This window comes from Rattus norvegicus, chromosome 9, assembly GCF_036323735.1.
Source record: "Rattus norvegicus strain BN/NHsdMcwi chromosome 9, GRCr8, whole genome shotgun sequence".
In the NCBI taxonomy this organism is placed as follows: domain Eukaryota; kingdom Metazoa; phylum Chordata; class Mammalia; order Rodentia; family Muridae; genus Rattus; species Rattus norvegicus.
The window spans coordinates 121,103,689-121,126,038 of record NC_086027.1 but is presented as its reverse complement, the minus strand read 5'-3'; the positions used below and the strand labels follow the sequence as shown (position 1 = coordinate 121,126,038).

General features: G+C 40.5%; 1 protein-coding gene across 2 annotated transcripts; it reads right to left on the bottom strand.

Moving 5' to 3' along the window:
* Positions 1–2,819: 2,819 nt before the first annotated feature.
* LOC134480626 (zinc finger protein 431-like) lies at positions 2,820–20,705 on the bottom strand. Of its 2 annotated transcripts, none has more exons than XM_063268201.1 (4): positions 20,297–20,705; positions 6,412–6,538; positions 6,160–6,220; positions 2,820–4,798 (listed from the first exon to the last, which is right to left on the bottom strand). In XM_063268201.1, the coding sequence occupies exons 1-4, from the start codon at positions 20,297–20,299 to the stop codon at positions 3,325–3,327; spliced, it is 1,665 nt and encodes a 554-aa protein (XP_063124271.1). In that variant the 5' UTR covers positions 20,300–20,705; the 3' UTR covers positions 2,820–3,324. The 2 variants fall into 2 exon arrangements, with proteins under 2 accessions (XP_063124271.1, XP_063124272.1); XM_063268202.1 differs by lacking the exon at positions 2,820–4,798 and adding an exon at positions 5,278–5,591 and having other exon boundaries at positions 20,297–20,454.
* Positions 20,706–22,350: the final 1,645 nt, after the last annotated feature.

The following is a 22,350-nucleotide window of genomic DNA, read 5'->3' as shown; positions in this document are numbered from 1 at the left end:
GTCCCCAGCTCCGAAAAAAAGAACCAAAAAAAAAAAAAAAAAAAAACTTTACTCTAAATATCTAAAGAAGCATTCAGCATATATTCTTATGCCAGCATGAATTTAAACATCTCTCAACAGCCAAAGATAACACAAACATTTAGTGAAGAAAAAAAATCCTTGCATGTTGCAGGCTGCCACTGTGTGTGTGTGTGTGTGTGTGTGTGTGTGTGTTCATGTAACATGTACCCTAGCCTCAGGGACATACCTTAAAAAAAAAAAAGACATTTGAGGACAAAGGAAGCATCTAATGCTGACTTCTTGTGAAAGTACATGTGGTTAATCAACCAGATAGGCTTAAAATTTCATTCTGTAAAGTTTTATAAAGGAAAGTAAACTAAGTACTGCCTGGGGGTTAGTGCTGTGCAGAGCACTCAGGATTCTCTGATTCTGCCTTCTTCTCAGCACCTCACAGCCAACAGCCGCCTCCATTACACCAAGTCACTCAAAGGAGTTTCCTTTGAGATTTCAAGATACCTCAGAAAAGACCTTGGTAGACATTTTAATGTTACTTTATTTTCAAGATACAGCTATCTAAATGCACTGAGACCGTTAGGAAACTCACCAAAGTAAATTAACATTGCTGTTACTGAGTTGCAGCTATACAGGGCCCAACCTCCTTATCACTTTATGGCGATGGAGGACTTTTATTATTCTTGTAAAATATACATAATATGAATGTATTATTTTTATCTAAGTTGATAGTTGATTGGCATGAAGTACATTCACTGGATTGTGGGATTATGATTCCCATGCATCACAATTCTTTTACCATTTCAAACTGAAATTCTATATTCAATAAATACCAGCTCTTCACTTCTCCCTCTCATAGCCCTTGGCAACCACCATGCTGCTTTCCATTGCTTCCATTTGTTGTCTCTAGGCTCCTTGTACAAATAACATCATATAGTATTTGTCTCTTGGCAACTGGGTTATTTCTTTTTGTGTAAATTCCTTGGGGCATCTATGTTCTGGCATGTGCCACAGCTTTTCGTCTGAATTATGTTCCATTTGTATACAGTGTGTTCATATATGTTCATGCATCTCTTGAACAATTGTTGACCTCAGGTAATATCTACCTTGTTTTTGAAGCTGGGTCTCTCACATGAGATCAATAATTTAGGCTAAGCTGTCTTGACAATGAATCCCAGGGCACCAGCTCACTAGAGCTGGGTTTACTGGTAGAACATCATATGCCTGACTGGTGTTTAGCAGTTTTGTCATGTGCATGTGTGTGACTGTGTGTGTTCCTAAAACCAGTATGGATCTAAAGCTTTCAAAAATGTCTTAACACTTAACACTTATTATACAGAATAATGGGATTATAGGGTTTTCATGCATTAAGTAATGGACTTTGATACTATTCCCCCTTAATTTCTCTTGGGATTGCATTGAATCTGTAGATTGATTTTGGAAGTAGGGCCATCCCATGAGCATGCAAGGTCTTTCCATCTTCTAGTGTCCTCTTTAATTTTATTTAGTATCTACAGAATTTTCATTACAAAGGTCTTTCACTTCCTTGGTCGGGTTTAATTCAAGACATTTTTTGGGGGGAGGATATTTGACATAATTGATGTTGGCTTTGTCAAAAGCCTTACATGTCTATCAATTGATATGATTTCTATTCTTTCAAAAACAAGAGATTTGTGAAATTTATAAAATTAATTGACATATTGAGCCAGCACTACATCTCTGGAATAAACCAGTTTGATCATAGTAATTTTGTGATTTATTATTGAAGAGTTTGCAGGCATTTTTAAAGAAATTTTGCATGTATTTATGTTGGAGAGTGGTCTGTGTTTATCTGGTTTTAGTACTAGGCTAATACTAACTTCATAAAGAGTTTGGTAATGTAACCTTCCTTTGCTATTTAATAGCATACTTTGAGAAGCATTTGTGTATTTCATTGAAGGTCTGGTAATTTTTTTATTTGATAAATATTTGATCACTACTTCACTTGTACTGCTTTCTACAAAGCTGCTCCATTTCTTTTTTTTTTTTTTTTTTTTAGATCTTCATGATTTACTTTTGGTAGGTTATATACATCCAGAAATCTACATACTTTATTTTAGAGTTTTCCACTTTATTGAAATAAGTGATTTCTAAAATGAGACCTAATGATTTTCCTGAATTTCATTAATGTATGTAGTAACAACTCTCCTTACCCCCCAATCTATTTACGTTGAAGCTGTTCAACTGGATTATTTTTGTATTTGAGGATTTTATGAATACTACATATCATTTTAATCCCTCCCTGTCCCACAACCAACCTCCTCCCATTTCCTTCCCCAAATTCACACTTTTTCCTAACCCCCTAACCCTAAACACTCCCAACCTAACCCTACCCCTCCACTCCCTAACCCACACCGCCCCCCCACCAACACTTTAACCCTAAACCCTAACTTTCTGGAACTAACTGCACACCCAACCACCCTATTCATAATCCCTACCCTTCTAACTCAGCTTGTTTCCAATAGACTCCTGGCATTTACTTTGACCATGTTTTTGACTTGTTAAGTATGTATGCAGATTTCAAAACACAAACACTTTACCACATTGAGCCCATTCATAAGGCTTTTCTCAAGAATGTTATTTTCTGGATTCACAGGGTTTCAGTGAATGCAAGTATGAATACTTTTATTATACTGAGAACTATAGAAATGTGCAAAGGCTTCACCATATTCAGTACATTCATAGTTTCTCTCTAGTGTGCTATCTTTTATGCTGTTTGTGTTAATTTGGGTTTTAATGCTGTGAAAAGATACCATGACCAAGGCAACTCTTAGAAAGGACATTTAATTGGGGGGAGGGGAGGTATACAGATTCAGAGGTTCAGTCTATTATCAAGGTGGAAGAAATGTCAGTGTCCGAGCAGACATGGTGCTGGAGGAGAGAGTTCTACATCTTGATCAGAAGGCAGCCAGAAGACTCTTCTGCCCTGGGCAGAGTTTAAGCATGGGGTCTGAAAGCCCATCCCCTCTCCACAGTGACATACTTCCTCAAAGGCCACATCTACTCCAAAACGGCCATACCTCCTAACACTGACACTTGCCATGGGCCAAGTATATTTAAACCACCATACCCTTGAAGATCACAGTAAAGGCTTTACTACACTGGTTACATTCATAGGGTTACTCTTTAGTATGTATGTTTTCTTTTATGTAGTTGGAGGTGGCTTGATTGTGAAAATGCTTTACCATATTGACTACATTCATAAGGTTTCTTTCCAGTATGAATTCTTTCATGTTGTCAAAGTTGATCATGAGAGGCAAAGAATTTACTAAATTACTTACATTCATAAGGTTTCACTGTAGTATGTGTTGCTTTATGTTTTCGGAGATAAGCGTTACATACAAAGGCTTTACCACATTCATTACATTTGTAAGGTTTCTCTCCAGTATGAATTCTTTCATGCCTTTTAAGTTTATTCTGACCTACAAAGGCTTTACCACATTGATTACATTCATAGGGCTTCTCTCCAGTATGTATTCTTTTATGTACTTGGAGAGAACTATGAGATGCAAAGGCTTTACCACATTGATCACATTCATAGAGATTCTCTCCAGTATGTATTCTTTTATGTACTTGGAGATAACTATGATATGCAAAGGCTTTATCACACCGATCACATACATAGGGCTTCTCTCCACTATGTATTCTTTTATGTACTTGGAGATAACCATGATATGCAAAGGCTTTACCACACCGATCACATACATAGGGCTTCTCTCCAGTATGTATTCTTTGATGTACTTGGAGATAACTATGAGATGTAAAGGCTTTACCACATTGTTCACATTCATAAGGTTTCTCTCCAGTATGTGTTATTCCATGCCTTTTGAGATGACTGGGTCGTGCAAAGGCTTTACCACATTGATTGCATTTGTAGGGTTTCTCTCCAGTATGAATTCTTTTATGTCTCTTAAGAGCACTGTGAAGTACAAAGGCTTTACCACATTGATTACATTCATAGGGCTTCTCTCCAGTATGTTCTCTTTTATGTACTTGGAGATGACTACAACGTATAAAGGCTTTACCACATTGATCACATTCATAGGGCTTCTCTCCAGTATGTATTCTTTTATGTACTTGGAGATAACTACAACTTATGAAGGCTTTGCCACATTGTTCACATTCATAAGGTTTCTCTCCAGTATGTGTTATTCCATGCCTTTTGAGATGACTGGGTCTTGCAAAGGCTTTACCACATTGATTGCATTTGTAGGGTTTCTCTCCAGTATGAATTCTTTCATGTGTTTTAAGAGCACTGTGAAGTACAAAGGCTTTTCCACATTGATTACATTCATAGGGCTTCTCTCCAGTATGTTCTCTTTTATGTACTTGGAGATAACTATGATGTGCAAAGGCTTTACCACATTGATCACATTTGTAAGGTTTCTCTCCAGTATGTGTTATTCCATGCGCTTTCAGATGACTGAGTCGTGCAAAGGCTTTACCACACTGATTGTATTTGTAGGATTTTCTTCCAGTATGTATTAGTTTATGCCTTCTAAAATTACAACGACGTTCAAAGGCTTTACCACATTGATTACATTTGTAGGTTTTTTCTCCAGTATGAATTCTTTCAAGAGTTTGAAGCTGAGAATCGTATGTAAAGGCTTTATCACGTGGCTTACATTCATAGAGTTTCTCTCCAGTATGTGTGCTTTTATGTCTTTGGAGATGACTATGTTGTGCAAAGGCTTTACCACACTGAGTATTTTCAGAGGGTTTCTCTCCAGTATGACATCTTTCATGCCTGCAAAGATAGATAGTTAGCACATGGGAAAGCTTTACCACATTCAATAAACTAATGAATCTTTTTTTTTTTTTAAAGATTTATTTATTTATTATATATAAGTACACTGTAGCTGTCTTCAGATACACCAGAAGAGGGCATCAGATCTCTTTACAGATGGTTGTGAGCCACCATGTGGTTGCTGGGAATTGAACTCATGACTTCTGGAAGAGCGGTAGGGCGCTCTTAACCGCTGAGCCATCTCTCCAGCCCCTAATGAATCTTTTTACCTGTGGAAATTAATTTTATAATTTGGTCTAATTGTAAAGAAGAATCACATCTTAAGGTTGTATCACTTTGTTTACACTCATGGTTTCCCATTCATTATGGGTTGGTAAAAGTGTTATTACATGGCTCACATTTGTAGCATCCTTTATCTCTATGAGATTTCTCATATATTTGAAGAGAAATGGAAGAGCTCCGAGCTTTACCACATTGAGTACATTCATATGCTTTCCTTTATTGTCAAATACACTACATTTGCATACCACATCGGCCAAGTGAATCAACACACAAACAGAAAGGGATTTCCACAATCCTAGTATTCATAGGGATTTTCTGCTAGGTGACTTTATGGATATATTCCCAATGAAGTTGGGAAACCAACTAATTATAAACTTGTATCACACTGAGAAAGTCTGCTCAAATGTGGACTACTACATATATCTTAATTGTTCTGGGGGGGGGGGGGGCATTGCTTCTTTCAGTATCCTTGTCCTCACATGGCTTGTATCCATTGTGACACAGGATATAGCTGTTAAAATAACAAATAAATATTTCCACATTGCATCATTCATACAGTTTGATTTTTTTGTTCATCATAGACATATGGTATAAGAATTAAGTTTTCTCTTCAAAAACATTCTTGACTCTCATAAACTGTCCCTCTCACTTAAACTTAACAATGTTACTATATGAGTAATCAGCTTTACTATACTATATTTGCCTATTAGAAACATAAACTTATCACCTACTCTCTCTCCCTCTCTCTCTCTCTCTCTCTCTCTCTCTCTCTCTCTCTCTCTGTGTGTGGTGTGTGTGTGTGTGTGTCTGTGTGTTATGAGACTAAACAGATTGGCAGGTATACAGAGTAGCTGTAATGTGACTATGATTCAAATGGTAATATTTGTTAAGGCATTGTTTCCTTGTCTTCTTTCAAGTCAGACACCTGACATTGAGGTACAGGTATTTGTGAGAATTTAATAATCAATACACTTGGAGAAGTGCTTTTCTTTTTACACTGTTGCTTTTCTTTAAAAGTTCCAGGACATACTAACATTTCTTCAGAGGCATATTCATACCAACTTGCACATGAAAATTACCTTCCATGTCTTCTGAAACTTTGACAATGTTCTTCAATACTATGGTCTTCACAATTGTAACCTAAAATACAGTAACAGAAAATGAATGATATATTATTGGAAATTAGGCAACATTTAAGTTACTATCTTCAGTGAACCTGATCTTTTCACCTCATTCTTCTTTATTCTCAATTGACTTTACAGAAAAGCAACAGTAACAAAGGAACATTTGTTTCCTTATTTTAAAAACTGAAAGAAAATTCACTGTCTTACCTATAGCAGTGAGGTTCCTGTAGGTCTCCTGCATCACATCTTTGTAGAGACTCTTCTGTGAAGGATCCAGCAAAGCCCATTCTTCTCGAGTGAAGTTCACATGTACATCATCATAGGTCAATGCATCCTGAAATATCCCGTACATTAACAACAGAAACCATGATACAGATATCACTGTAAATGTATGCTTCTGGTGCTTCCCCCACTTATTTCTTGACCCAGATGTTCTAATGTTAATTACCAAATCATCTTAGAAGAAAACTGAGTAATAAGGTTCACCTCTGTCATTTCTTTGCTCACTGAGTAGGACATAGCCTTGCAAAAGAAATGCTAATTAATGGAGAGAGAGAGAGAGAGAGAGAGAGAGAGAGAGAGAGAGAGAGAGGAGCAGTACTCAGCACACAGAGAAATTGTATGAACAATTACTAACTGCAAAAAATATCAAGTGAGCATATAGGCTCATGTCTTTAATCCAAGCACTGAGGAGGAAGACGCAGGTATATCTGAGGTCTATCCAGGACAGCCAGAGGTACATATTAAGACCCTGTCTCCCCTATGAAAAATTAATCAAACAAACAAGAAAGATAGAAAGGACTCAGAGGTTTTTACTAGAGTTCCTACAAAGAATTAAATTCACTGCACTTCTGTATTCTTCTTCCAGAATCTTGAGATGGCCCAGTTTAAACTGTAACAATAATGAGATCTTACTAAAAGGGAATGAATGTTTAAACAGATACAAACAGATAGCTCAAAATATTGGCAATGTAAATGTTGATCCTAAATAAGCAACATAGGACAGGAGCTGGCTCATCAGTGAAGAGCTCTTGCTGGTCTTAAAAATAATTGCCAGTAGTTAGAAGGGAGCTTCATAACTATTGATTACTCCAAGTTCAGGAATTCTGAAGCCATTTTCTAACTACTATGGGGATTAGGAATACATGATGTGCATATTCATTCATACAGGCAAAATACACATATTCATTAAAAAAAAAATCAACACAAACGCAACAGGTAGGAAAAATGTTATATACCTGCAATCCAATGACTCAGAAAGCTCAGGCAACATAGCCAGGCAGTATGAATGTCATGAATACATGCCACCTGAGAAACAGAATATGCTCTCTGTCAAATTTCAAAATTCATAACGTGGATGAAATCAACACAGCAGCATATGCTTGACATGTGCCAAAACCCACAGTCCAAACCATCAGCCAATAATATAAAAACGAACAAAGAAACAAAGAAAAAGCGGGGCATGTTGGCTGATATTTAATCCTGGCACTCTGGAGCCAAAGTCAGGTGGACCATTTCCGTTTGAGGCCACATGTTCTACATACCTACTTTCAGGACAGCCAGGGCTACATGAAGAAACTTTGTCCTCAAAAACAAAAACAAAATTAAAATTATAAAAAAAAAAACCTGGCTTCCAAAATACCTTAGCACTGAATAGCAATTGCTTCAACTGCATCTTATGTGATTTAGGGTTAGAGTCTTTAATGCTGAAGGCAAGACAACATAAGAAGGAAGCTGACTAATCAGGTACAACCACTACACAAGACACACACACACACACACACACACACACACACACACACACACACACACACACACACACACACCACGCAGCAAATGGGTTGACTCTATAGACACCCAAATGTCATCCCCAATAACTAATCATCTAGAAAGGCTCTTCCTACAAAAGTTTCTATTTAGAGAACTGAGTTGGCCAGAGCAAGGCTGACTCCTCCATGACAGGTTGTAAACTGACAGACTGGGAAGCTAGGCCTAAGTTTCTGTTTCCCAGAACTGGAAAAGGCCAAACAAGTCAATTCTAGGAAAACCATCCCTCACAGGCACAGCTAATCAGGAGCTTCCAATGACCCTAATAGCCTGCAGTCCATACACTCTTCAAATGCCCCAAATCACTTCTGACACTCTTGATTGCCACATCTTGTAAAATCAGAAAGCAAGTTATATCTTTCCAACATACAAAGGCACAGAATGGCCCTTCCCATTCCAGAAGAGAGGAATGTGTACATAGTGAGAGAAGATTGGACCAAAGCCAGAAACCCAGCAGGACGAACACCAAATCCTGCAGCTCTGTCTCAGACACAAGGAGCTTCAGATTCAAAAGGCTTAGATGGCTATATCCCTGCAACTTCTCATACATCTCTCGGCTTTGTTACCTCCACTTGCTATATGCAGCTCTCCATGACAGGTGTCTCATAACTTAGGCATCTCTATATCTTGTGGTCTCAAATGCAACTCTGGCTTCATCCTCAGATTCATCCCATGCACTCTCACAGTGTCCTCCCTCACTGGGGATCTCACTCTGCCAAACACAGATGGCTGGAACACTGCTGAACTGAAACCACGGGGGAAGAAGCCATAACCTTACATTTTCCATCTTTCTTATTTCCAGAACTTGGGTGCCACGCTTGGACCAGTAGTAGCAGGTTTTATATGAAGTTCCTTCCTGGGTCTAGGAATGACTTTGCCAACTCCCCCTTCCATTAACTGAAGGCTTAGCAGGAGGGACTGTTTCCCTTAATTCACCTTCTTAGGCTTCCAATCCTGAGCAAAGTCCTTCTCTTTAATGGTGATAATCTCTTTGAAAATTCATGCCTCTGTCTCAGCATTTGGCTGCCATGGGTAACTTCCCAGGGCTGCTTTTCTCTACAAACCACAGACTTTGCATTTATTTCTGCTCAACTTGTTGTTTTTTTCTTGTAGTCCAGAATGAGTTACTAGTAATAATCATCTAACAGATTCAATATTTCACCTGAGAAATATAGCTAATTGTTTTTTAATTCTGCCTTCCTCAATTTATCAGAGCATGGGCGGAATAAGAAAGACTTGGGGTCAAAATACCACATAAATGACTTCTAGCTAAATTTTTCATGGAGTCTATTTTCCACTGAAATCCTATGACCTCAACTTCTGACTGCATTACTTGCATGACTCCAGTCTTCCAGGTGCTACAACAACAGCCGATTAAGCTCTGAATACAGCTTTCTATGCTGTTTGCCATCTCAAGCCCTGATATTTACCACTTTCCTCCAAAGGAGAACATTTCTAGTTTCTCTAGTTTCTGTCCAGCAACAAAATAACCTTTTTTTTTTTTTTGTTCTAACTTGCTACTTTCCTACTTTGATTCAATTCTCTAACCAAGAGCATCTCAGGAAATAAACAGGTTCACTTGTTTGGTCCAGTCACATGACAGCCATAAGTTCTGGAGCTTAGGATAGAAACTCAAGCTTCAAGAAAAGGAAAAAACCATGAACAATTATTGTTTCCTGCTTGGTCACTGTCTCATACTTACCCAGCTCTCTTACCCAGCCCAGGCCCACTTGCTCAGGGATCCTGCCACCCTCAGTGTAGAGCCTTACCACATCAATCATCACAACACAATCTCTCACTGATACAGCATGCAGACATTTTGATGAGGGCATGCCCTCAAGTGAGAGCCCCTCAGATGATTGTAGGCTCTAAAATGTTCACAACTGAAGCTGACTAGGACAAAAAGGCAATAATATATCAGAAAGTGTAAAAAAAACCCAAATCAAATATGTTAACAATATCATTTAAGTAGCAAAAACCAACAAACACACACACACACACACACACACACAATCAAAATTAATGATTACGAAAACTGGAAAACACAGATTTGCCAAGAAATGAGGAGAGGCAAGCCTTTAGAAGAGGACACTAAAACTGTTTCCCAAACTATCAAAACTTCAAGAAACTCATAACACAGTAAATTTTCAGAAGATAAAGGAGACAGAAAGACAGACAGAAAGTGTTTTAAACATGAACTACAGGAGTGTAATAACAAATTTATGAAATTACAGGCCAATACTCATCCTGTGTATTCTGTTTCTCATCTTTGCAAATAAATAAATAAATAAATAAATAAATAAATAAATAAATAAATAAATAAATAAATAAATGGGATTAGCTTAGCTGTGGCAAAATCCTAGTGAATTGGGCATAGTGGCAGCCTAAGGAATGGGAAAATATTTTTTTAAAGAAATCCATATCTTATAGAGGCCTAATATATAAAATACATAAAGACCTCAAGAAATTAAACTTTCAAAGTAAAAAATTCAATTAAAAAATGGGGTAAAGGGGCTGGAGAGATGACTCAGCGGTTAATAGGACTGACTGCTCTTCCAGAGGTCCTGAGTTCAGCCACATGGTGGCTCACAACCATCTGTAATGGGATTTGATGCCCTCTTTTGGCTTGTCTGAAGACAGCTCCAGTGTACTCACACACATTAAATAAATAAATCTTTAAAAAAAAGGGGGGTATAAATCTATACAGAGAATTCTCAAAAGAGGAATCTCAAAAAGCTGAGAAATACTTAAAGAAATCATTATCATCTCAGCCATCAAGGAAATGCAAATCAAAACTACTTTGAGAATCTATCTTGCACATGTCAGAAGGGCTAAGATCAATACAAGTGACAAGTCATGCTGGTAAGAATGTGGAGAATCGGTAACAACTCTCCATGCTTGTAGGGTGCAAACTAATACTGCCACTATGGAAATGAGCATTTCCTCAGAGTCCTGGTGCCTCAGAACCCTGAAAATCCATCTATCTCAAATCACAGCTATAAAGCTCTTGGCATCTCTCTAAAAGGTGCTCCACCCTACCACAAGGCCATTTGCTCACCTATGTTCATAGCATATTTATTCATACTTGCCAGAACCTAGAAACAACCGAAAAGTACCTCAACTGAAGAATGGGTTGAAGGACCCTAGTTCTTATTGAAGCCTAAGCGCTGTCAGGAGGCTTGGCCTGGTGGAAAGTAGGTAGGTTATGGGGACCCTAAGGGCTTTTGCCAGCTTTACATCAACTGCCTCTGGTGAAGATTAGGGCACGACCCAGCTTCAGGCCTCGGGCCAAGGCTAGGACAAGTTCCATTCTCCACCCAGAGTTCCTGGGAGAAGCAGGGACATTCTTGAAAATCCTGCAGAATGTACTGAGAGTAGCCTTATCCTCTGGTCTCAGATAAGAGCTCAAAGGCATGCCATATAAGTTTGAACTGTAAACCTGCTAATGTAACCTGTACCTCTGAAAGTATAAAAACTGCTTGTCACAGCCATTGGGGTCACCTTCCAGTCCCTCGCTACGAGGGGCTGATTGAAGGTTGACCCCGACACTCCCGAAAATAAACTCTTGCCTTTGCATTAAACTCCATTCTCATGCCTCACTTGGGGGATCTCCTGGTAGTTAAGACTCACTTTGAGCCCTATGGGGTAAACCAAAAATGTGGTACATTTATCACTCAGCTGTTTAAAAAGATGCCATCATGAATTTACAGGCAAGTAAATGCAACTAAAGAAATTACACCCAGAATGACAAACATGGCATGCATTTACTTACAAGTGGATATTACCTATTAGATAAATAATAATCCAACCCAGAGGGGTTAGTTAAAGAGGTGGACTCTAGGGAGGAAGCACAGATCTCTTTCTACAGGGGAAATAGAATAATTTCTGTGAGTAGACCAGAGTTTGATGGGAACAGGAGTAGGGAGGATCAGTTGAGGGGGATGCAGGGGAAAGTACAATGCAGGAAGAAACAGCTGGAATTAGGGGTTATTTGGGAGTTAGTATAGAAATCCAGTACAATGACAACTTCCTGGATGACCAGGGTGACCCTAATGAAACTCCTAGTAATGGAGGATATGGAGTATGAACTTACCATCCTTTGAAACCAGACAGGGCTTCGATGTTGCTAATAAGTTACATTTGGTTGAGCTGTTGGCCAAGGAGGTCCCTTGAGATCCTTCAACAATCCTTGCTGATGCAAGGACAAACTTTTCTCTCAGATAACTGACAGCAGGGACTGATCATTAAGGACAAATTCCACACAGTTCACTGAATTCAGAGGTCAAGCTAGTACAGGCTCGGAGCCTTCACCCCTGTGTTCTAGTCTCTTTGAGGAGAGAAGGTACTCTACAGGCTAAAAAGAAGAAAGAGAAACCGGGAAACCCCACTCTGCCCCCAACACCCACACACACCTACAATTGGTCCTTCCTAAGATGTGCTGGGGCATGATGGTAACAAACGTGTTTGAGTGGCCAACCAATGTTTGGTTTAACTTGAGGCCCTTGATATGAGAGGGAACCCATGACTAACACTGACTGGATTTCTAGGAATCTTACAGAAACTTAAATGGCAAGCATAGAGACAGCATGTGTCTATGCCAGGTCCTCTGCTGATATGTTATGGCTGTTAGCTTGGTGTCTTTGCGGGACTCCGAACTATGGAAGCAGGTGTAACTCTGATTCGTTGGCTTGATCTTGAGATTTTTCCTGTCAGGTTGCCTTGTCCAACATGAAGGCTTTCACCTTGTCTTTTTCTATCTTGTTTTGTCTGTTAGGTCTGCTCCTTTTTGAAGAGGACATTGGTGGGGGAGGGGGTGGACCTTGGGGAAAGGATAGAAATGAGGGGTAGTTGGGAGTGCAGGTTGGGGAAACAGTGGTCAGGATATATTATATGAGAATCTACCCTCATATAAAAACTTAATTCGGGCTGGAGAGATGGCTCAGCGGTTAAGAGCACCCGACTGCTCTTCCAGAGGTTATGAGTTCAATTCCCAGCAACCACATGGTGGCTCACAACCATCTGTAAAGAGTTCCAATGCCCTCTTCTGGTGTATCTGAAGACAGCTACAGTGTACTTATATATAATAAATAAATAAATCTAAAAAAAAAAAAAAAGAAAAGAAAAAAAAACTTAATTCAATATTGTTTAAATGAAAGGCAAAGAAGGGAAGCTATAGTGAACAAAGAAAAGCAAATTCGTAAAGATAGGGACAGCAAGATTGTGATACATACAGTACTTGCTCTATCTTTGTCCACAGTGACTATCACATAGGAATGTAAAAATACCTGGAAGGCTTACTTCCTCCTTCTGATAATCTAGGCCTAGTCATGGAAGCTTATAGCTTCTGTACAATCTTATCTAGGTCTAGAATGATGGGGCGTAGGCATGGGCGATTTAACAAAAGACACAGACTAGGGTCATTTGGGCTAAGAAAATGCCAAAGCTTTACTGAGGTTCACAGAATATACACCCCAAGTTCACTGGGTGGAGAATTCCAGGAAGCACAGTGGAAAAATAGGTTATGCCCTCAGGTGAAAAACAGGAACAAAATTCAGGAACTGGGTGTTACTGCCCAGGTGCCAAACAGAAAGATCAAGATGTTCCTTTGTTAGGAACTAAAGCTTCCACATGCATCAGCAAGGCTCAGCACTGGGCAAACACTGAGGGGGCTTAGTAGAGTTGGGCACTTGAATGTTTTGGGCATCAGAGACTTAACTGTTAAATAATCACCCTTTCTTCTTCTTTTTGAACTCTGGCTGGTCAACTGTGCTCTTCTAGCTCTTACTCTTCACTCTAACCAATTCAAATTGCTTCTTTCACTTCTGACTGATTGCTGTGCTTGGCCTCAAATGAACTCTAGTAAACTGCTCTCTTCTCATTCTCTCGCTCATTTTCTCTTTTTCTGTCTTTAGCCTGCCTCTCTCTGTAAAATTCTCCAGGTAAAACTGCCTCCTCCTCTTACCCTCTGTGCTGCTTCCTCTTATGTTGCCTCTTTTCCCTCTTCTCTTGAGAGTTGGGCATATCCTATTCTGTCAGATCTTTCCCTGATTCATCATTTTTTCACCCACTCAATTATACATTACTTACGAACATGAGCACTTCCTTCAAAAACGATGTTTACCTTCATCATTTGAGAGCAAAGGTGTGTACTAAGGGCTGAGCCATACCAGTTAGAAACAGCTCCCCTCCTAACCCTGCCTCCAGCAAATTGGACAGTCTCTGGGTTCACAATATGATCAAATACTCTGTAACACAGGAGTTCATGACAAGCTCATCTTGGGGCCAGTCTACATCTGTGAAATCAGAAGTTTTGTTCTCAGCAATGTGAAATATATATCACGCAGGAAACAAAAGCAATGACTTTCTTGTGTTGGCTTTCACTAGTTTGGAGTGCGGGATTACAATGCTTTTCATTTCATTCCAAAGGAATACTCATAATTGTTCTTAAGAAAAACTAATGTTTCAATAACTATTCAAACAGAAATAAATGAGATGTTGCACAAAATCGCTACATGAACTATATTATGCATTAAGCCTAAATAAACTAATGTATAAAAATATTAAATGTTTAAACACTTTCTCCAAAGCAAAAATGTAAGTGTTACCATCTAAGTTACTGAAGGCAGAGAAAGCAAAGAGCCAAGTCAGTTATCTAAGACTTTTACATGTTTGTTCAACTCTAATTTATCATTAGTATTTAAACTCAAACGAAATAGTCAATGTGGTTCTTTTTTTCTTTTTTCTTTTCATTTTTTCGGAGCTGGGGACCAAACCCAGGGCCTTGCGCTTGCTAGGCAAGCACTCTACCACTGAGCTAAATCCCCAACCCCTTCAATCTGTTTCTGAACCTCGTTTTTACTTCTTCATGCAGTATGACTCATTGGCAGAGGGCTCTCATGCCATCCAAATAAAGCCACTTTCTGCATTTTTATAGCATACTACAATAGCACATTTGCTTCTCATCTACAACAACTCTTGCTACAGAAAGCTTGATATTTCATTTCTCTTCTCCACATAATGTTCTAAATAAACATTAGGAAAAAAAAAACCTTTGAAGGAGATTGTTTCAGCTGGATTCTCTGCTTTCTGCCCTTCTATAGGAATTTGGCGGGAATTTGACCATGGACTAGGACTTAGGAAATAGGTTCAGGTAAGAATATTTTCATTTGCGCTAGTAACATTCCTTTTCTCTTGTTAAACTAATGAGCCCCTAGAAACAATGATCACAGGTCTTTGTGCCTTGTTTGTTCCTTGACCTAGAATTGACCTTATTATTTGCTTGTACTAAAAATGGTAGAAAAGCAGACTGGGAAAAATAAACCCGCTTCAGCCTCAGCATTCACTAGAATCATGCTATATATTGTCTAATTGTCTTTTTCCTTTCAATCCTCACTCCCTCCCTTGAGACCCTGTTGACTGACTGAGTTGACTTGGTCACCCTTCATTTTCGAGTGCTACCTACAATGTTGACAACATGGTTCAAGCTCCCATATCCATCTGATAATAAGAGTGCATTAAAGGTTAAAATTATATGGGAGAAAGAAGTGGGTTGATAATGCTTAAGCTATAATTACATGCTGTTTTATGACAATAAAGCACTGACTGTGAGAGTCTTTACAAGTGCATAATCCTTTATCCACTCCTTTAACCCAAGGCACCCTAGGTCGCCTAGAGGTACCTAGCTTGTCCTCAACAAATGAGCATTGATGTTATTTTCATATTTAGGCAAGTATGAATACAACTGCAAGAAACATGAGCATTCTGGTACTTTTTAAAACTAATTTCAAGTGCATGGAAACTATACTGAGAAGACTGCTGGGATCCATGGCAATTCTGTCATTTTTATGAGAAGTAAGTGTTGGTATGAGGAATCGGCTTTATGGTTGCAGGTTGTCTCCAAACCCAGCGATAGCAGTGACGTCACCCAGAGGTGAAAAGGGACCTGTGCATCTGTTGTCATATATTTCCAGTGTCCTCCTAGTCCATCTCCTACCCTCACCTGCAAGAGGTTATGTCCCTACCCAAATAAAAAGCCAACCCCTCCTGACCGTCGCCCCTTCTTTCTCTTTTCCTCCTTTGTCTCCTCCCCTCCTTTGTGCATCCCCCATCCCCAGCACCAATGAAAGTCTCTCACGTGGAACCGTACTGGCCAGGTGTGGTCTGTCTGGGCACGAGCCTCGATTCCTATACAACACTCCATAGGATGGGGATTGCTTGGGTGTAGGTATTATGTACACATGTATCAGAATACATATGTTAAGCATGCACAATTTTATATCAACTATAGAAACACAGTCTTAACTAGTTTTAGTAGGTATCTATGGAAAATCCCAACGTACTGCTATCAGACTTTAGTGCTAAGACACAATCCTGTGTCACATCCAGATTTATTGTCCAATTCTGGACCATGCTTTATTTTCACTCTTTTTGCTTTCTCAATTAAGTCATACTTATAAAGACCTACGTGAGCCTAAGGATGAATTCTGTGTCACTAAAGTCTACACTAAAGTCCTCTTTCTATGGCTTTGGACATTATTTCATATCAGTTTCAGTTTCGCACACATACTATATAGCTTGCTAAATGAATTATTATGGAGAATATCTTTTACCAAGTTATATAACTGTAAACAACACCGTTATTGTTAAAAAAGGAATGTTGGGTATGTTCAATTTGCAGCAAAAATTCAATACAATCTAAAGAAAACGTCTAATAATATATAACAGGACAGCTGATTTCAAAGCTATTTGCCATGTGAAAAAACGTCAGAATCATCAACAGGATTATGAAGAAAAAGTACACATTTTGGCACAGTATAGATCCCATCTGTACTTAACAAAGAGCTATAACAATCAAAAGTTTTTGCACATTAGTGAAAAAATGAGATGTAGAGAAAAAAAGGCAAGAACATAAGCCCCAAATTATAGTCAAGTTTTAATCAAAAGACCTAAGGAAACTCAGCCAGGAAAAATGAACTTGATCAATATTACCTATGATTGCATGTGTATTCAAATGGAAAAAACACAGACTTCCCAACTCCAACAAAAATGACTCAAACTGACCCCTAAACTGCTATATTTCTGACCCTCCGGCCACTACTGACCCCACACTCTCTGTGTGGAGGTGGTAAGAAAGGAGGGTTATGGCTCTGCGGCTCCCAATGCCCCCGTGTGATCTCACACAAACCCAGCCCCCGAACCCACACACAAACGAAGGTTGAAGAATAACTTAATGTCTGCTTCCACATGATGCCATGTGGATTTTAGTAATGATGTACAATCTGCCCCACCCACCTACACCCCACCCTGCACACCTGAGAAACCTCTGCATCTCAGAAACTCCTTTTGGACTCTGGAACTGAATTTCCCTGAATCACTCCATTCACTGTGACTGCTGATAGTGGAAAGGTAAAAGGGTTTTAACCAAGTATTGCCAAAGGATGATTCTCATAACCTCATCCCTATATTCTGTGCATATTTTGGAGAATTGTTTATTAACTTGTGGCTTTGCTTTCTATGGCGCTGTGGGGCATAAACATTATGAAAAACGAACTCGAGGCAGCTGTATTAACCAGCAGTCCCCCCAAATCTAACTCTTGGCTTTGCATCTTCACTACCCCCAGCAGAGACTGTTCGACTCAGGCTGCTGGGTCGAGTACAAGGAACTAGATTCAAGGATCTTTTTCTCCTCCATCCTTGTTTCTCTCCTATCTGGTGTTAGGGGGTGAGACGAGGGTGGGGGGGAGGGAGGCTGAGGAGGGGATTAAAAGTGGGGAAAAAGAAACCACAAAGTAGCAAAGACCAGCAAAGATCCAGTTAGCTGGGTCTAAAATGCTAAAAGAGGATCTAGTCTAGGTAGATTTTACATTCCATGTATGCTGTCACCCTTAAGTTTGTTTTAGGTTCAGGTTTCAGGTTGTTTTTTTTATTTTCTCGGAGCTGGGGACCGAACCCAGAGCCTTGTGCTTGCTAGGCAAGCCCTCTACCACTGAGTTAAATCCCCAACCCCCAAGTTTTTTTTTTCTTAAGATTTATTTATTTTATTTATATGTTAGTACACCATGGTTCCCTTCAGACACTTCAGAAGAGAGCATCCCATTACAGATGGTTGTGAGCCACCATGTGGTTGCTGGGAATAGGATCTCTGGAAGAGCAGTCAGTGCTCTCAACAGCTGAGCCATCTCTCCAGCCCATTTTTTTTCCAGGTTAAGTTTTGAACAATTTAAATATAAACTGGAGGCTACAAGTCTGGCCACTTAGATAGGCCATTACACAGCAAACATTTCCGGGATGTTTCTTAAGCACACCAGTGCCCTAAAACAGTAGGTTAGTGACAGTGTCCTAAGTGGAAGGTCTCAGATGAAGAAAAACATAGGAAAAGGAGAAGCTAGAAAGTATAAAAGCTGGGGTGGGGGTGGGGGTGTCTTAAGCTGAGACATTAAGAAGAATGTCACCTTGTATATGGTTTATATGAGGGAAATGGAAAGAAACGGGAGACATCTATGAAGTCAGCAGAAAGATTAAACTATGAAGTTAGCAGAAACATTGTATAATAGGACACACTCAGGAAAAGTCTAATCAAACAGTGCTGCACAAGGAACTCAGGGTATTTCAAAAATATTCCTTACCAAGCCTATAGTGGCCATGGGACCCATAGCCCCACATGGTGGGAAGTGTTGTTGTAAAAATGTAAAAATAAAGAGGGTATTGTTGGTCTTTTATCCCACTAGGTATCTTGGGAGAAACACATCCCAGCCGTACACTTTCCTACACTCAAACCCCCACATAAAGAACACACAACACAATAATCTTAGATCCAATTGGTAAGGTAAAATTGCCGACTTAACCATACACAGCCCGGTACCATCCATCCCTTAGGAACATTGATAACAACCTGTAAATACACAGAGCAGAATCTTAACATCACCTGCCATGGCTTCTCCAGCTTTCCTCTCTCCTCCTCTCTGTCCTGGTCTCCTCTCTCTTCCTTTCTGTCCTAGTCTCCTTCTCTTCTTTCAAACTTCTCTCCCGCCCATCCTTCCTTCTCCTCCAGTGACAGGCCTCCTTCTATCCTGTACCTGCCCCTCACCTGTACTTTACAGTTTCAATGGGGAGGTGGTTTTGGTGAAGTCACCTGAGTTCTGAGTAGGTGACTAGGTAGCTGTTCTTGGGGCAATGGAATTAGCATCAAAATACAGAAAACTTCAGGGCAAACCACAACAGGCAAGAGTTGTTTTCTCAGAATATTAAGCAGCCCCTCCCAAATGCCCTGGCCCAAGCATATTCCTGGTTTTAGGGGAGCTGTTTGATCTCCATACCCAGGGACCCAGGGAAAGCTCCCAAGGACTAGGTCCTAGATGGTTACTGGTTCTGGCAAGCATGTCCCTGTGTCTCAGAAGGAGATCAAACACGGGGACCTCAGGAAAAGGAGGGAAAGCTTAGCTTGTTCAGGGCAGCACTCAATAAAACAGTGTTTTGTTGTTGTTTTACCTTTTCTAATGATTGTCACCGGGTGTCATCTTGCCCATGTGGCAGAACTATGCTTTTCTCAAGAAGAAAACTAAACTTTATGGCACACCAGGCCTCACTGTTGACTGTGATCCTGTAATGCCCCACTGATCAGCTTGTTAGAGGCCTGCTCTTTGATATGGAGATGGGCTTAGTGGCTGGTTGCAAATCAGGGTCTGGGGCCATATTTCTGGACAATCCTGGTGAACAAACTTGTGTATCCTAGCATCCTAATCTCTAACAGGCCTGGTTAGCTTACTACTTACACGTGGGGTGTTTTGCAGGCAGTCCTCTCTCAGCTAAATTCTACATGGTGTGCCTGGCTATCTCCTAAACTTTAGCAAATCCTTTACATCATCAATTCTACTCTTACATTACAGCTTGATATTGGACTGCTACCCAGCACATGAGATGCCTTCCACAACCTCCACAAAATAACTCCAAATGGATCTTACACCTTAATGTTAAAAGCTAAGAACAGAACTGTACAAACCAGGCTTCTGAGTTTGGGATCACGCCAAGGATCTTTCCATACACAAGCGAAATGCTCTGCACAGTTGCAGCCCCTACAGGGAAGTTATTCAGAAACTGCCGCTGGCTCCAGTGAGTGGCTAAGATCTCACGGGTAGCCGGCGATTCCCACTCAGCCCCAGGAAGGACCCACCACACCAGCTCCCACTGCTCATCCCCTGCCTTCTGCCCGCCCGCCCGCCCGCCCCCCACCCCGCTGCCCCTTTGTGTGCAGTGACCCTGTGCTCACCATGTCGCAACTTCGGAGCTTGCCTGAACATGCCTCACAGAATCCAAACACAGGACACAGAACACAGCAGCCAGGACCATTTAAGAAGGCTTAGCTACTACGCGAATACTACACCACGGCACCCGGAAAAGCCCGCCTTCTCTTATGACTGGCAGGTCCAGTTAAGACTCTGATTGGCCAGTCGTCTTGAGTGACTTGAGCACTTCCTTAAGGGTTAGAGTGAGCTGAAGGTACAGTGAGGATTCACAGTTCCAGACCCAAGCATCAAGCCCAGGGCCAGACCTTTTTCAGATCTTCAGGGATTTGCATTTCAGTAGCACTTGTGCCTGTCCTCCAATAGCCTACCCATCTGTCTCCCCGCCCAGCCCTAGGAAGGACCCACCTCGCCAACTACCACTGCCCAGCTGCTTGCTCCTCCCTTTCGTGGGCGGTGACCCTGTGCTCACCCGGTCCTCACTTCAACCTGCACTCAGCTCACAACATTCAGTAGTCTCTTTCCCTTCCTCTTCCTGGAATCAAGGTATACAGCTTGCATAATCCCTGGTACTCAACTTGCAGTGGTGTTATTAATCTGTCCCACAAGTGGAAGGGTGCCCAAGATATTAACACTTAAAGGGAGATTTGAGAAAACAAGAGTTTTCTTTGTGGCTGTTGGGATTCAGACCTGACAATCAGCTGACCTTCATATATTTAACACACCAAAGCTGTCTGGGCCTCCAGGTTCTCCCAGCACTCCTCAGTCCCCACCTGTAACAGGGCCTGTCTGGCATACCCCACCTTGTACCTAGAACCTTCCAGCACAGGGGCCGAGTTTTCCCTTCCCCAGAAGCTCTTCCTAAATAATCCAGAAATTTTGTACTCTTTGTCTTTCTGTTTCTCTCTCCCTCCCCCTCCCCTTTCCACCCTTCCCTCTCTTCCCTCCACTTTCCCTCTCACACCCCCTTTCTGCCTACTGCATTTTTCTCTCCCTGCTTTCCTTGCTTGCTCTTTCTCTCTTTCTCTCCACCCCTGCTCATTATCCTCACTCCCCATATCGACTTTTCTGACCTCTTTGGAACTAGTGAACTCTGTATCCTTGGGATCAGTGAGCCCACTAGAGAATTGCCCCCAATAAACACTGTCATTTGGCTTGGGTGGAATCCTTCGTGCTGGGCTTAGGTAAACTGCAGCTAGTTTTCACTGGTAGGTACTGGAACCCTGGGAGACAAACCTTGAGGAACACTAGTGTTAGCCAGCACATCCTCTTCAGTGGGAAGATAAGCACACATTCACACACAGAACTGTTTTAGTAAAGGTTCTCTAGATGAACAGTCCTGATAGGATGAATCTCTGCAGGTTGAAAGCAGATTTATTAGAATTTTCACATCGTTAGTCCAACGATGGCTAACGTGGCATGTACAGGGATAGGGAAACCTATACGTGAACATAGCCAGACTCCTTCAGTAAAATCCCACTGCTTATTTTCTTGAAGGAAATCATTCCTTTGGAAATGAATCCTCTTCTCTCCTTGCTTGCAATGGAGGGGGCGGGGGATGTCTTTCTCAGTTCTTCTGTCTTGTCTTACATATTGGCTATTCCTTGTATTCAAACTGACTACATGTAGGATTTACTAAAACTGAAAGAGATTGGGTACAGTCTGGGGATTTCTCTTAATTATAGCTTTTGAAATGTGAAAACCCTTCTTTAATCTAGATTTTTTTGAGTTGTTAAGATCCACCTTTACTCTAGCCCACAGCTTCTAGTGACAGCCTACATATATAAAGAAAGATGTTAGCTCATTCTCTTTGTCTACTTACCTTACCTCTGGCTAGCAAGTTCTTTCTTGCCTTTTCTTCTTTCTTTCTTCTTTCCTTTACTTTTTTTTTCTTTTTTCTTTTTTTCGGAGCTGGGGACCGAACCCAGGGCCTTGTGCTTCCTAGGCAAGCGCTCTACCACTGAGCTAAATCCCCAACCCCTCTTCTTTCCTTTTCTTTTTCTGGCATTAAAAAGCCTACCTCTTTGAAACTCTGATATATACTGAAGACAGACAGACATCCAGCCACATGGACTGAACC